Below are 12,968 nucleotides of genomic sequence, written 5' to 3' on the forward strand. Positions count from 1 at the left end.
AGAGAAACAGAGTTAGTGAAATCAAACCACCAATTACGGAAGAGGAGAAGCAATAGAAGAATGAGTCGAGACCATTGATTGATTTCAGAGATTAGGTAAAGGTCAATTTCGGATTTTTTGTGTAACCCTAAATTTTATATTTTGGGGATTTTTGGATATTTGGTTGGCATGTATAAATAGAAGGCTTGTGTGTTGTGTTGGGGCATGCCTGGATTAGCCAGAGCACATCTCAGGAGGCCTGGACTAGCCAGTGCTCTCCACTGTTAGTCTCAAGTTTAGATTAATTTTCAGTATTGTAATCATGTTCTAATTCAATAACTAGGGTTTTGATGAAACCCATAATCATATGTTAAGATAATTCATGTTCATGTTGTTGTTCTTGTTGTGCTTCATTGCTTTAGGAATGATAGTTAGCTAATGGATCAAATTAGCCTGTGATCAATTGTACTGTAAGAAGACAGTTGATACTAGGGGTGAGTTAGTGAAGTTGGTTGATAAGTCATCCATTTGAGACCTCTCTGGAAGAAGAAATGTGCTTAATTGATAAAGGAATGACAGTTAGCTAATTGAACCAAATGAGCCTGTGATAGGTTGTACTCTAAGAAGACAGCTTATACTAGGGGTGAGTTAGGGAGACTAACTGATAGATCATTCATTGTAGTTTTATCTGGAAAGGAACAAGAACATAATTTGAATAGGTATTGCCTTAGCTTAGGATTATTGGGTGGATTCAAATGCCCTAGTGCTTTTAGTCACTAGAAAGATTTAGAAAACAACACCAGCTCTCTCCAAGTCCCTGTGGACAAACCTCTATTTACATTCTATCTTCATCAAGACCCTGTATACTTGTAGGTAAAACATAGGTTGTAGTTTTTAGGTCTCATTCCTTGAGCTACCAGTCGGCAAACTGATGAGATCACACATACCAGCTGCAAACCTACCTTCAAGGTTACAAATCCTCAATAAGGGATATACACCATAGACTAAGGTGTTGCAACTACACTCAGTGGAAGTATGGTTGAGGTCGTGGCTCCATAAAGGAAGTTGGAGAGACCACTTGGTTCGATCAATCCTCACCTAGAAAGGAAGTAGGTGAGTAAGGCAAAATTTATTTATATCATCAGAAATCATCTCATAAGATTGTCTCTGAATATGTCCATGAATCAAACTGGGGGACGCTCCGAATTTTTCAATGATTCTAAAGAACAATAAAATCCTGAAGGATTATCAGAATACACATGAGTCAATTAAAGGATCATGCATGCACAATGATGATATAATTCATAAATATTTGCTCCATAAGTAGAGCACAATGAGATCAAACCATGCTTTATTTTGATTAATTTCAAATAAAGAGCATATTTGGCCTACACAATCCAGGTATAACTTAGTTCTCTGAAAAATATACGGGTATTTGGTGTGGTAGTGCTAACCAACCAAGTGTAATGCCCGTGGGAAATATGTGGTTATTTGTCACAAAGTGTAGTGAGAAGAATGAGGTCTTAAAATATAAAGAATCACCTTGTGGCGCGAGGTTTCTCACAGACCCCCGGATCGCTTACTCATTTGAACATCATAATGTTCAGTTAATTAGTTTGATTGGTAGTTTCAAAAGAACTTGAAACATAGTAGATGTGGTTATATCTCTGGAGATTTAGATTCAAAGATATTTGAAAAAGTGCATGGTGACCTTTTTCTTCCCAAGTCGAATGACTCTAAACCACTGAGTGTATTTGCAGTTACACTGGAGCACTCACTTATTGATTTAAACAATCATACGGATGTGGTATACCTGTCTAAGTAACTATTTGATTGGGAATGGATAAACAAGTAAGGTTTTGTACCATGCGTATTAAATAAGTTCCTGATTCAGAATTATAGCTATATATGTCGACGGTATGGACATGATAAGTACTCTTAATGGAATAAGAGATCTTATAAGCTATTTAAAATCTGAACTTGAGATGAAAATCCTAGGAAATCTCGATCTTATCTATGTTCTGAACTAGAAGAACGAGCTTGTGGTATATTATTCCACTAGTTTTCATATGTCCATTTTCAGGCAATTTAACAAGGACATGCATCCTGCTAGCACTCCCATGGATAGTCGAGGTTCAAATGTAAATAAAAGACCAATTCGTCTAAAGGAAGATGACGAAGATGTGTTGGGAGATTGTTGGTGGGTAGAATATGGGAAGGAGGAACTAGCCCTAATTACAGAAAGTACTCCCAAGGAGAAGATATGTCTATGGAACTAGCCCTAATTACATCCTCTTTCATGCCCGGTATTGCATTCTTAGCACTGACCACTCTTGGTATTACCGTGTTTTGCTCCCTCATTAAGAGACCACACATTTCCTGTTGTCTCTTGATAGATGCGTCTAACTCCTTCTGCATTTCAGACATTTCTCGCTCGCTTGCTTCGACTGTAGTCTTATCTTTAGCACCCTCTCCTTTCCACTTAGATGTTCCAGCATCCTGGGATCCTCCTGCACGTTGTATAATAGGCGTAGTGTCTACCGCTCAGAAATGTATCTCTTCATCACTTTCTCCTTGCACTTCTTCTACGGTGACATGGTCCGGATCAGGATATGTGCCTCCTGCTGGTACCTCCTGGCTCGCACTTGGGAGTATCATGATGGAAAAGAGGTTAAGAACCTCTCACTATGGTCGCAATGTTGATGGGTAGAATGTGGGAAGGAGGAACTAGCCCTAATCACAGAAAGTACTCCCGAGGAAAAGATATGGTTATGGAAGTAATGGGGAATTAATGATGATCTAAAGAAGTGTACCCTCTTTCCTTTTATAATGATCCTCTTTTGGATAAATTCCCATAAGATTAACATATTACTAAACTACCATTTCCCTTTCCTTAAGTTAATATTAAACCCTAAAGGGCTTTCTTTCTTAGATCAAGGCCCAATCACCCTTAATATAGCCTTGGATGAACTAGAACTATTCCATCTCAATGGGTTAGGCCTAGTCTCTTAGTTCCTCCTCTCTAGAAGGGACCCTTGATTAGTTAAGGGGATACTTATTCATGGATTGATTATTTTCATGTATCAACATTAGTTCCTTAACTGTTTGACCGGTCAAAAACTATGTCAACAGTCACATGTTGACGCAACAGGTTCCAAATGAGCAATTTTCAGATCGTGAACCTTGGGATGCTTCAGTTATTATCCCACTCAGTAACTGCTCCTTTTATGCCGGTCACAATCGGAGAGTCGTGGGTGGTTTTCAGACCACGACTCTCGAAGTGCCACGGTTACTGGTCTGTTCAGTAACTGGTCTTTCTTTTACTTTCCTATAAATAGAGGAGACCTCGCTTTTGAGTCCCCATCTTTTACTGCCTTCCTTTTCTCTCTCCTTACCCTCTGTTACTAACCATGTATAACGACTCACCTCCCCGGCCTGAATCATACATACTCGAAGAGTTTAGGAGTAATCCCCAACTCAGAGATAAGATACGGCCACCAGCTGCGGATGATGGCACTACTCTTTTCCCCGCTGATGATGTCTGGATCGCCCGTATGCTAAATCCTCATCCTTATCCTCCGTATGGATCCGCAAGATGGCTTATTCGTCCCCAAGCAGAGGCGCCTCTCATACCTTCCTTCGAAAATACTCCCAGTATGGCAGTTCATCGAGGGGATTATGTCTTTCCTTCGATCAATCATCATTCATCCGTTGAGTCTCACGCGGAGTGGGAACCGTAGATAGATTACATTTGTTCGAACCCCGAAAATGCGAGGATTATCCGTTCTTTGGGTATAGAGAAGGATCTGGAAGCTTCCCGATTCAGGTATGTACGGCGAGACCTTGATAGTATAAACCGCTTATGTGCACGTTGGGGAGTCGATCCGCACACATTCCTGTTTTCTTGGGGTGAAGCGACCCCTATCTTAGAGGATGTAGTGGCACTTACTGGTCTACCCGTTCACGGAGACACGGTCTTCGATAGTTGTTGTTTAAACAAATCTTTGAATGATAGCGACAAGGAGCTTGGTGATCACTTGCTCAAAGCTAAAACAAATTCCATAATGTACTTATTACCAGAAGAGCTTAAAGCTGAGGTTCCGAGTGAGGCGGAAGGTCCGATAGATAAAGGGAAGGGGACAGCTACCGCGTCGGCTTCTTGCGATTCCCCTCGTCTTCTTCAAAACTCATGGCGTCCGCCATAAAAGATGGTCAGGCAAAATCTTCTACCGCTGAAGAGTCTGACGATGTGAAAAAAATGAAGAATGATCAGAATCCCAAATCTGGAGCACGTCGTGCCTTCTTTTCTTGTTGGATTAAATATTGGGCCCCTTTACTCTCGGTCGCTCTTGAAGGTATTCCTCATTGAGAGGGAGAGACGGATAGGGCAGAGTTGGCGGCTTTTCTCCTTTTTTGGTTGTGTCATGATGTATTCGAGTATAGTCCTCGAGATACTATTAAGAACGAGTTGATCCCTATGGCTGTGTTAATGTCCCGCGGCGTGTCATTCCTGCTTTCCCCTATGTTCTTGGGCGGTCTATATCACCGTTTGGATTTATTGGTGCGTGATGTTTGTCGCGTGGATGGATCCCATGAGGTTGAGACTTTTCTCCCTGCCAATTTCATCCAAGCGTGGGCCTGGGAACGTTTTCCAAAATACAAGCCTCCTCAACTGAATCCCCTCGTCCTCTCTTGTCAAAAAGCAAGTCACTAAAAAGTATGGTTCTAAACGTCTCGTAACAATACCCAAGTCTCATACCCGGATGGCTCTTTACCATAAAAAGGGTTTCCTTCCAAAAGAGAAACTCAAAGATTTCATGGATAAGGGCGCTGACTTCAATCCAATCACTTATTAGGATGGTCGTACTGGTCCTCTTCATTACAACTTCATCATTCAATCTCAGCGAAGGACTACTTCTTCAGAAATGCCTGCTGCCAGTGACTTCAACATTATTGTTTCTACTTTACCTGGGTGCCTTCCTGGCTTCCACGGCAGGAGGTTTTTATCTGAGACATACAATACTATTCGCGTGTCCTGTCAGTTAGGCTTTGATCAGGGAGTCCATTATGTTGTTCCCATTCCTTCCTCTACAGAAGAAGACAGAGAAGTCCGGAAGAGTTTTGACCGTTTTGTTTTCAAGACTGGTCTCCGGATGAGTGACCGTCAATGTTAATTTGATTTCTTCCAACCTCATCCTGGTCGCCCGGTCAGTGTTACCATCGATTGGCTCGAATATCGTGATAGCATCAATCGTAGTGTGCTGAACCTTCTCATCAAGGATCCATATGCTCTTCTGAAGTTGTCTGAGCAAGACTTTAGAGAGATGCATGCTTCAGGCCGTGTGAAGCTAAATTCCAAAATCACTAAGAAGTACAAGTTGTCTTCTAGTAACAAAGGTCGCCCTCTTCAAGCACTTTTTACCAGCTAGGATCCCTTTCCGGGAGACGATTCTTCTCAAGAGGACAGGAAAGGTAGTGCTCTACCTCCCTCTGGTTCCAAGAAAAGGAAACGCTTTCGTCTGACAAAACCCTTAATTGTTCCTTCTACTGCGTCTCCTCCTATTAAGGTATTTGCACTTTCCTCATCTTTCATCCCTTTTCCTACAAATCTTGTACTTAGTTCCTTTATATCGGTTTACAACGTTGTTCTAGAATTCCCCTCCTATCGGTTGCAAGCCCAGGGGTCTTGTTTTTGAAGAGTATATCAATCTTCCTCTTAACGAGTGGAGGGATGATCCGCTGGCTAAATAGATGAAGCGAGACGCTGATGTTCTTCCCATTCCGAGATTACCTTCCATTAGTACTGCTAATGTTTCCCTTTTATTTTCCCCGCAGGATCCAAAAATGGGTTCATCATCCACGAGCACTTTTATCGAGCGCGTGGAACGTCAACTTGGTCGATCAGTAAGTCAGGCTGGTCCTCAAGTAGTTTCTCCCCGTATGGTTATTGAATCCACGCGCTCTTTGATTGTAAAAACTGTGAAAGATCCTGACCATCCCCTTCATACTCCTTCAGATATGTTAGGTGCGGAGGACGAGTCTGAGTCGGATCATTCCGTGCATGATTACTCTCAAGAAGGCAGTGGTCTTAAAGGCATCGTCAAGAGCCAAAGTTCTTCCCCTTCTAAATACCGTGAGTGTATTATATTCCTATATGTTAGATTTAAATATCGACACGTGCCGGTCAAAATATTATTAAATGCGTTTGATAATATTTTGATACATATTCCTTTCCTGTATCCCATTTGACAAGATTATTTTATCTTCTTTTCCTTCTGCTTCCTTCTTTTATCAGATCATTCTGAGCCAGCTGCTTCAAGCTCCTCTTCTACCTCCCGTCGATCGATCTGTTCTCTTACCAACCCTCTTCTTCCTTCCGATCCGTTATATACTAAGCCCTTTAGATCCTATTTTCCTTTCTGTGTTGGGGTATTTTTCTTATGACTATCTTTCTTGTCTTCAGGATATGGGAAAACGAGACGGTGCTCAGGCTAAAGGAGGCGGCTCAAGCCAACAAGTCAAAGGTAGCGGATCGGGGAGTGCCAATGGCAAGCGACAGAAACCTTCCAAACCTTCCCTGAAGGTTTCTCACAGCATGGATGTGGATGCCGAGCTGATGGCCATTCCGGAGGATCATCAGTTCTTATATCCACGTACTATTTCCGTTGTGAAAGCTGGTGTGGATAGCAATCATGAATTGGTACACGGATTTTGGTTCCCTTCTTCTAAAGCAGCTAACTACCGTCGGATAGTGGAGAAGTTTGGCCATACGAGCATTCATGAAGAAATGCCTATCAACTCTCTGATCGTGGCTAACGAAAATTTTCTTATCATAGCGGAGTGTCTCTCCCTGGAGGATGAAACCCCTATCGATCCAGCCATGCTGAGGAAATGGGATTCCATCATTCAAACTTATCTAGCTCTCTGATTCCCCGTCCAATGGCTTAAGAATCTGTTGGACCTGGAAAAGACGAGTCACAGTGCGTTGACCACACCTCCTCGTGAGATCGAGGAGCTGGAGCGGGAGCACCAGCTTTTGCTTGGTGTTTCCAATACTAGGAAGGAAGCGTATGACCAGTTGATGGCGGATGTGGGTCGAGCTGCCAAGGATTTGAAGATTGCTCGAGATGCTGCTGAGGAGATGAATGGGCGCCTGACCAAGAAGAAGGTCGAGCTGGTTGCCCTGGATATTTTCTGATAATGATTTTGAACAATGATTTATTTTGTTTTATTCTGGTCAAACTAAGAGTTTGGTTGGTTTGTTTTCTTTCCCCAAACGTTTTATTGCATTTATTATTATGGTTGGATGGTAATTAATATGGGGCTACTATATGTTTCTATAAATAGGTATGAGTAAAACTTCTCTAATATCTTTCAAGCTTATTTCATCTTGTTTTCTAGGTTGTTAGTTGTATTTTTGCAGCAGCGTGTTTCTTACAGCGTATGGCTCATCGTCTTCATGGTTATACCTTGGTTTTGGCCCCTGTGCCAGTACTGGTCGTCCCTTATGAGAAGGATCGTGAACTGGTTCGCTTGTTGTTGGTAAAAGCTGAGGTGGAAATGCTTAGAGAGGTTAGAATGACGAGTAGAGTGGCTACACGAGCGCGATTTGACGAACAACACATACTCCATGTCTCAAGGGTCTCAGACGTCCGAACACCTGATTTAGGTTGTACGACGTGCGCTGGATGATACTATATTCGCCTGGAACAAAGCTGAGCGGTTGTTTCGGGAAGCGCTAATTATGATGACTGATATTGAGAAAGCGATAGATGATTGTGGTGCCTTTATTACTCAACAAGCAGGACCAAATCTTCGTGGGTATGTTTTGACTTTGTGTGTTGTTTCTGCTCTTATTCGTCCTGCCAACATGAAATCGGAAGTGGCTCGTTTATTGATTTTAAAAGATGAAGGCGGGATGTTATAGACTCATCGATTGATTGCCCTAGATAAGGCTCGCAAGGCGTATGAAGAGCATAAAGAGACGTTGGATATGGCTCGAAAGGCCTGTGCTTCTGGTGAGGTTATTCATAAGATTCATCAAGTATTAGGAGAGGTGCACAGTGCATATGCCGATTCTACTACTCGGTATGGTGAGGCACAATTGATAATGCAGGACTTGGATGAGGACATTTCCTACTGCCGCTTGCTTATAGCTCAGCGTTCTTAGATACACTACTACTAGTTTTTTTTTTTTTAGGGATTCGTAAAACAATTGTCTTGGATGTTGTGTTATCTTAATTAAATATACCAAAGGTTATTTTGTTAACCACGGTAAATATTTCTTTAGTCTTCTTCTCTCTCTATTTTTTTTTGTTTATGGATAATCGTGTGAGGTTACTGTTGGAAGTGGAGTATCTGAATCGCCTTTTCCGGGTGATGTGCCTTGCCCGGGATATTTTTGAAATCGAGAATTCGAGTTGGCACGAACAACTGTCCACTGCGGATCATCAAGTGAGGAAGATTCAACATGAAGGTGGTCTTCCTGACATGACCCTTCTGGAATATCGTGGTCATTGCCGTGAGCAGCGTCTGACTACTCATTTTCGCTGTGTTGAGGCGAACCATAGTATTAGGTCCATTGAGATGGATCTTGCTGAAGTTAATATGGCACTTGGAATGTTACCATAATTTTTTTTCTTTTTTTTTTAGTCTATATGATCTAAGTATTCTCTGATAGAAGGGATTGATATTAATGAACGTGAAGAACTTTTTGAGGTTAGTCAGACGCAATACTTATTCGCGATGGATCTTTACATAGATCGACTGAGTGTTAGTCGGATCAACCCTTCAATAGAAAATATGATGGCTTCGGACGAGGCTTCTGAAGCGTTTTTTAATGCTCGTCTCCAAATGGAGCGTAGGGAAAGCGACTTGGTTGTTGCGCGCGGAAGATTGACGCGCTCGTTCCCAATCCTATCCTAAGCTCTTTTGTCTTAGTGGGTTTTGCCCTAGAGTTATTTTACTTGTTTTGTGTATCACGTCGGATATGTATCATTTATGTTTCTCCCTTTGTGTTACGTGCGTGCAGAGTTTCTTTTAGAAATGTTATTCCTATGAAGTGTTTTGCCAACACTTATATTGTACTTATGATACGTTGTACGGCCTTATTGAATTCTACGCGTAATGCTCGGTTGGCTTGTGGTGTACTTTACTACCTGCACGAGAACTTATCCTTTTCCAAAATAATTTGTGTATGTCATTGTATCTTACACTAGAATTGGTCTCTTTTGGGACTATCGGTGTAACTTATCAGGTTATACGTGAGACTTTAGTCCTTTCGGGGACTATTGGTACACTTCATTAAGCCATGCACAGAGCCTAGTCATTTCGGGGACTATTGGTGCGCTTCATTGAGCTATGCACATAGCCTAATCCTTTCTGGGATAATTAGTGCACTTCATTAAGACATGCACAAAGCCTATTCCTTTCCGGGACTATTGGTGCACTTCATTAAGACATGCACGGAGCTTAGTCTTTTCTGGTATTGTTGGTGCGCTTCATTGATACACGCACAGAGCTTAGCCCTTTCTGGGACTATTGGTGCACTTAATTAAGCCATGCACAGAGCCTACCCTTTCTGGGACTATTGGTGCGCTTCATTGATCCACTCACAAAGCTTAGTCCTTTCTGGGACTATTGGTGCACTTCATCTATAAGACATGCATGGAGCCTAGCCCTTTCTTGGACTATTGGTGCACTTCATCTACAAGCCATGCACGAAGCCTAGTCCTTTCTGGGACTATTGGTGCACTTCATCTATAAGACATGCACGGAGCCTATCCCTTTGTTGGACTATTGGTGCACTTCATCTACAAGCCATGCACGGAGCCTAGCCCTTTCTTGAACTATTGGTGCACTTCATCTAAGCCATGCACGGAGCCAAGCCATTTCTTGGACTATTGGCGTGCCCTATCGGGTCGTACGCGAGAATTTAACGTGACTCAAAGTATAACATAAGGTAATTGTTTTACTATTTCTCAGCCATCCGGCATACATTAAGCAGCTTAAGCGTAATAAGTTTTAAGCCATTTACCGTTGATAGGAGTATTGATGCGCGAGCCATTCATTCTCTTCAGATAGTAATATCCGCTTTCAGCTGCTTCGCTAATCATATAGGGACCTTGTCAGTTTGCAGCAAATTTTCCTGCCTTTTCATTGCGCTGGACATGGGGTGCGATTTTCATTACTACGTCGTTTATGCTGAAGACTCGTTCTTTCACTTTCCGGTTATAATATCTTGTTGTCCGTTGCCTATAGTTATCCGCGAAATGTTCAGCCTTGGATCGTCGTTCTTCTAAGGTATCTAGATGAGCGAAACGTCTAATTTCATCCGGGGTAGTAAGGCTGGCCATAGCCACGCGTGCGGACGGTATTGCAATTTCTGCTGGCAGTATTGCATCTTCTCCATACACCAGGGAATAAGGGGAGGCACCAGTTGAACTTCTCATGGAGATGCAGTATGCCCAAAGTGCGAGGGGTAGATGCTCATGCCAGCTCCTGTGATGCTCGTGTACTGTCCGGCTTAGTATCCTCAACAGTGTTTTGCTAGTTGTTTCGTCCTGCCCGTTCCCTTGAGGGTAATAGACAGTCGAAGTGTGGAACTTGATCCCATATTGGTTCAACAAATCCATGACAATTTGATTAACAAAAGAGGTACCATTATCCCAACGTATAATCATAGGTGCACCGAATCGACAAATGATGTGTTCTTTGATAAATGCAGCGATCGTGGCGCCTGAGTAGTCTCGAAGCGGAATAGCTTCAACCAATTTGGTAGAATATTCAGTCGGAGGTGATGATATACTTGTGACGCCCGGATGAAGTTGGGCGTATTGGCCCAATAATATCAAGTCCCCAGCTATGAAAAGGCCATGGGGTGACGACATTATGCAGTAAGGTATGCGGGGCGTGAATTAACGGTGTGTGGCTTTGACATTGCTGGCACTTCTTCACATGCTCAGTTGTATCAAACTCCATCGTGGGCCAGTGATACCCCACTTCGTACAACTGCAGGAAGAGCTTTCTCATTCCTTGGTGGTCGGCATCATGAGTTGTAGCAATAACTATCTCCGCCTCTTCTTGTGACAGTCAACGCAATATCTTGCCCTGAAACTCTTTCTATAGAGGATGCCTTCACTCATGAAGAATCGTCCGGATTTCCTTTGAACTTTTAACGCTTCTTGTCTATTTGGCGGTAGGCGCTCGTACCGGATGAAATCTATGTAAGGTTGTCTCCAGTACTCTATCTCCGCACTACATATTTCCGTTTGCTGTGGGGGTGCTTGACAATCATCACATTTATCCTGGATTACCGCTGCTTGGACTGCCATATTTGGCCAGTATACTCCCATCCTTTGTATCCGTCGGTACAGCAGGATCCCTCCTGCCTGTCCGCATGATTCTTCATGGACGCTATTCAATATTTCTTGCGCTTCTGGCTTTCCCACACATCGTGATAAAGCACCTCCGGATGTTCGATAGTATAACGCTCCACGGATTACAACAAATTGTTTCAACACATTAACGGGCAGTAACTGATCGTCCGCCTCTCTAGTCAGATCTTCGATGTATGCTGTTTTCCATTCGTCCTTTAATTCGAACGTTTCATCTTCCTTCCATGTGCTGGGCAGCGCCCTTCTTTTTACGACTATGGTGCCTTCATCGGCTTCGTTTAACTGTAGCTTGGGCGCTAAGGTAGCCAACGCGTCCGCATGCTTATTGGTAGATATTCCAGTGTGCTCAATCACGGTGCTTCCTCTTCTCGCTATGAGTTCCTGAGCTTTCGCTCGGTATGGTTCCAAATGCGCATCTTTTACCTGAAAATCACCCGATATCTGGTTTGTGACTAGCTTCGAGTCTCCCTTGACGTCGATTGCTTCTAGATTGAGTTCCTAGGCCATTCGTAACCCAAGAATCAATGCTTCATACTCTGCCACATTGTTACTATATTCGAAGTCTAGGTTAAAAGCGAATGATAACAATTCTTTCTTGGGCATCTCAAATACTATCCCCGCTCCTCCATAAGAGTCGTACGACGATCCGTCATAAAACATTGTCCAGCGGTCTTCCTCCTGGACTTCCGCAACTTCTCCAGGTATCTCATCACTTATTTCTATCATATCCATACCTGGGAACGCGACTAATAAATATGCGAATGCTTTCCCGCGTAATCCTTTCGACCGCTGGTATTTTAGCTCAAACTCGGACAGTTGTAGTAACCAGCGGGCCGTCCTGCTGGATGACACTGGTTTTTTTGCCAGGTAAGCGATCGGATTAGCTGTTTCCACCACTATGGTTTCGTGAGCGAGCAGATACGATCGTAACTTTTGTGTGGCATAAATAAGCGCTAAACATGCCTGCTCCGCCTTCAAATATCGAAGCTCTGCGTCTCTAAACCCTCTACTGATATAGTGAATTGTACATAGTTGGTCATTGCCGAGGTCTTGATCCAACAATGCTCCGATTGCCATATTGGTATATGTAGTGTAAAGGTAGAGGAGCTCGCCTTTGACGGGAGGTATCAGGACCCGTGCGTTGATTAAGCATTCTTTAAGCTTCTGAAAGGCCTGCTCTTGATCATCTCCCCACTGGAACTGCTTGTTCTTCTTCAATAGTGGTGTCAATGCACATAACAGTTGTGCCATCCCTGGGATGAACCTTCGGACATAAGACACTCTACCAATAAAAGTCTGCAACTCTTTTACATTTGCGGGCGACCTCATAGTAGTTATCGCTTCGACCTTATCGATCTATTTGTATCCCTTTGTCGGTAACAACAAACCCCAGAAATTTTCCGGAAGTAACTCCAAAGGAGCATTTGAGAGGATTCATCTTTAAGTGATACTTTCTACATCTGTTGAAGACATGAATTAAGTGGCTGAGGTGATCTTTTCGTGCCCGAGATTTTACTACCACATCATCTATGTAAACTTCCATAATTTGATGCATCGTGTCGTGGAAGATATCCACCATTGCCCGTTGGTAGG

At 42.9% G+C, this 12,968-nt stretch overlaps 1 protein-coding gene across 1 annotated transcript; it reads right to left on the reverse strand.

Moving 5' to 3' along the window:
- Nucleotides 1–11,045: 11,045 nt before the first annotated feature.
- Nucleotides 11,046–12,704, reverse strand: LOC113305520. The gene is made up of 2 exons (XM_026554542.1): nt 11,988–12,704; nt 11,046–11,873 (listed from the first exon to the last, which is right to left on the reverse strand). Exons 1-2 carry the CDS (start codon nt 12,702–12,704, stop codon nt 11,046–11,048), a joined length of 1,545 nt encoding a protein of 514 aa, XP_026410327.1.
- Nucleotides 12,705–12,968: the final 264 nt, after the last annotated feature.

Source organism: Papaver somniferum, chromosome 8, assembly GCF_003573695.1.
Source record: "Papaver somniferum cultivar HN1 chromosome 8, ASM357369v1, whole genome shotgun sequence".
Lineage (NCBI taxonomy): Eukaryota > Viridiplantae > Streptophyta > Magnoliopsida > Ranunculales > Papaveraceae > Papaver > Papaver somniferum.

Excerpts from the sequence above, each read along its gene's own strand:
- LOC113305520 (XM_026554542.1), bottom strand. The coding sequence starts at position 12,704 with ATGAGGTCGCCCGCAAATGTAAAAGAGTTGCAGACTTTTATTGGTAGA. Across the intron at positions 11,874-11,987 it reads CTTATGGAGGAGCGGGGATA|GAACTCAATCTAGAAGCAAT; the intron begins GTATTTGAGATG and ends CGAATGGCCTAG.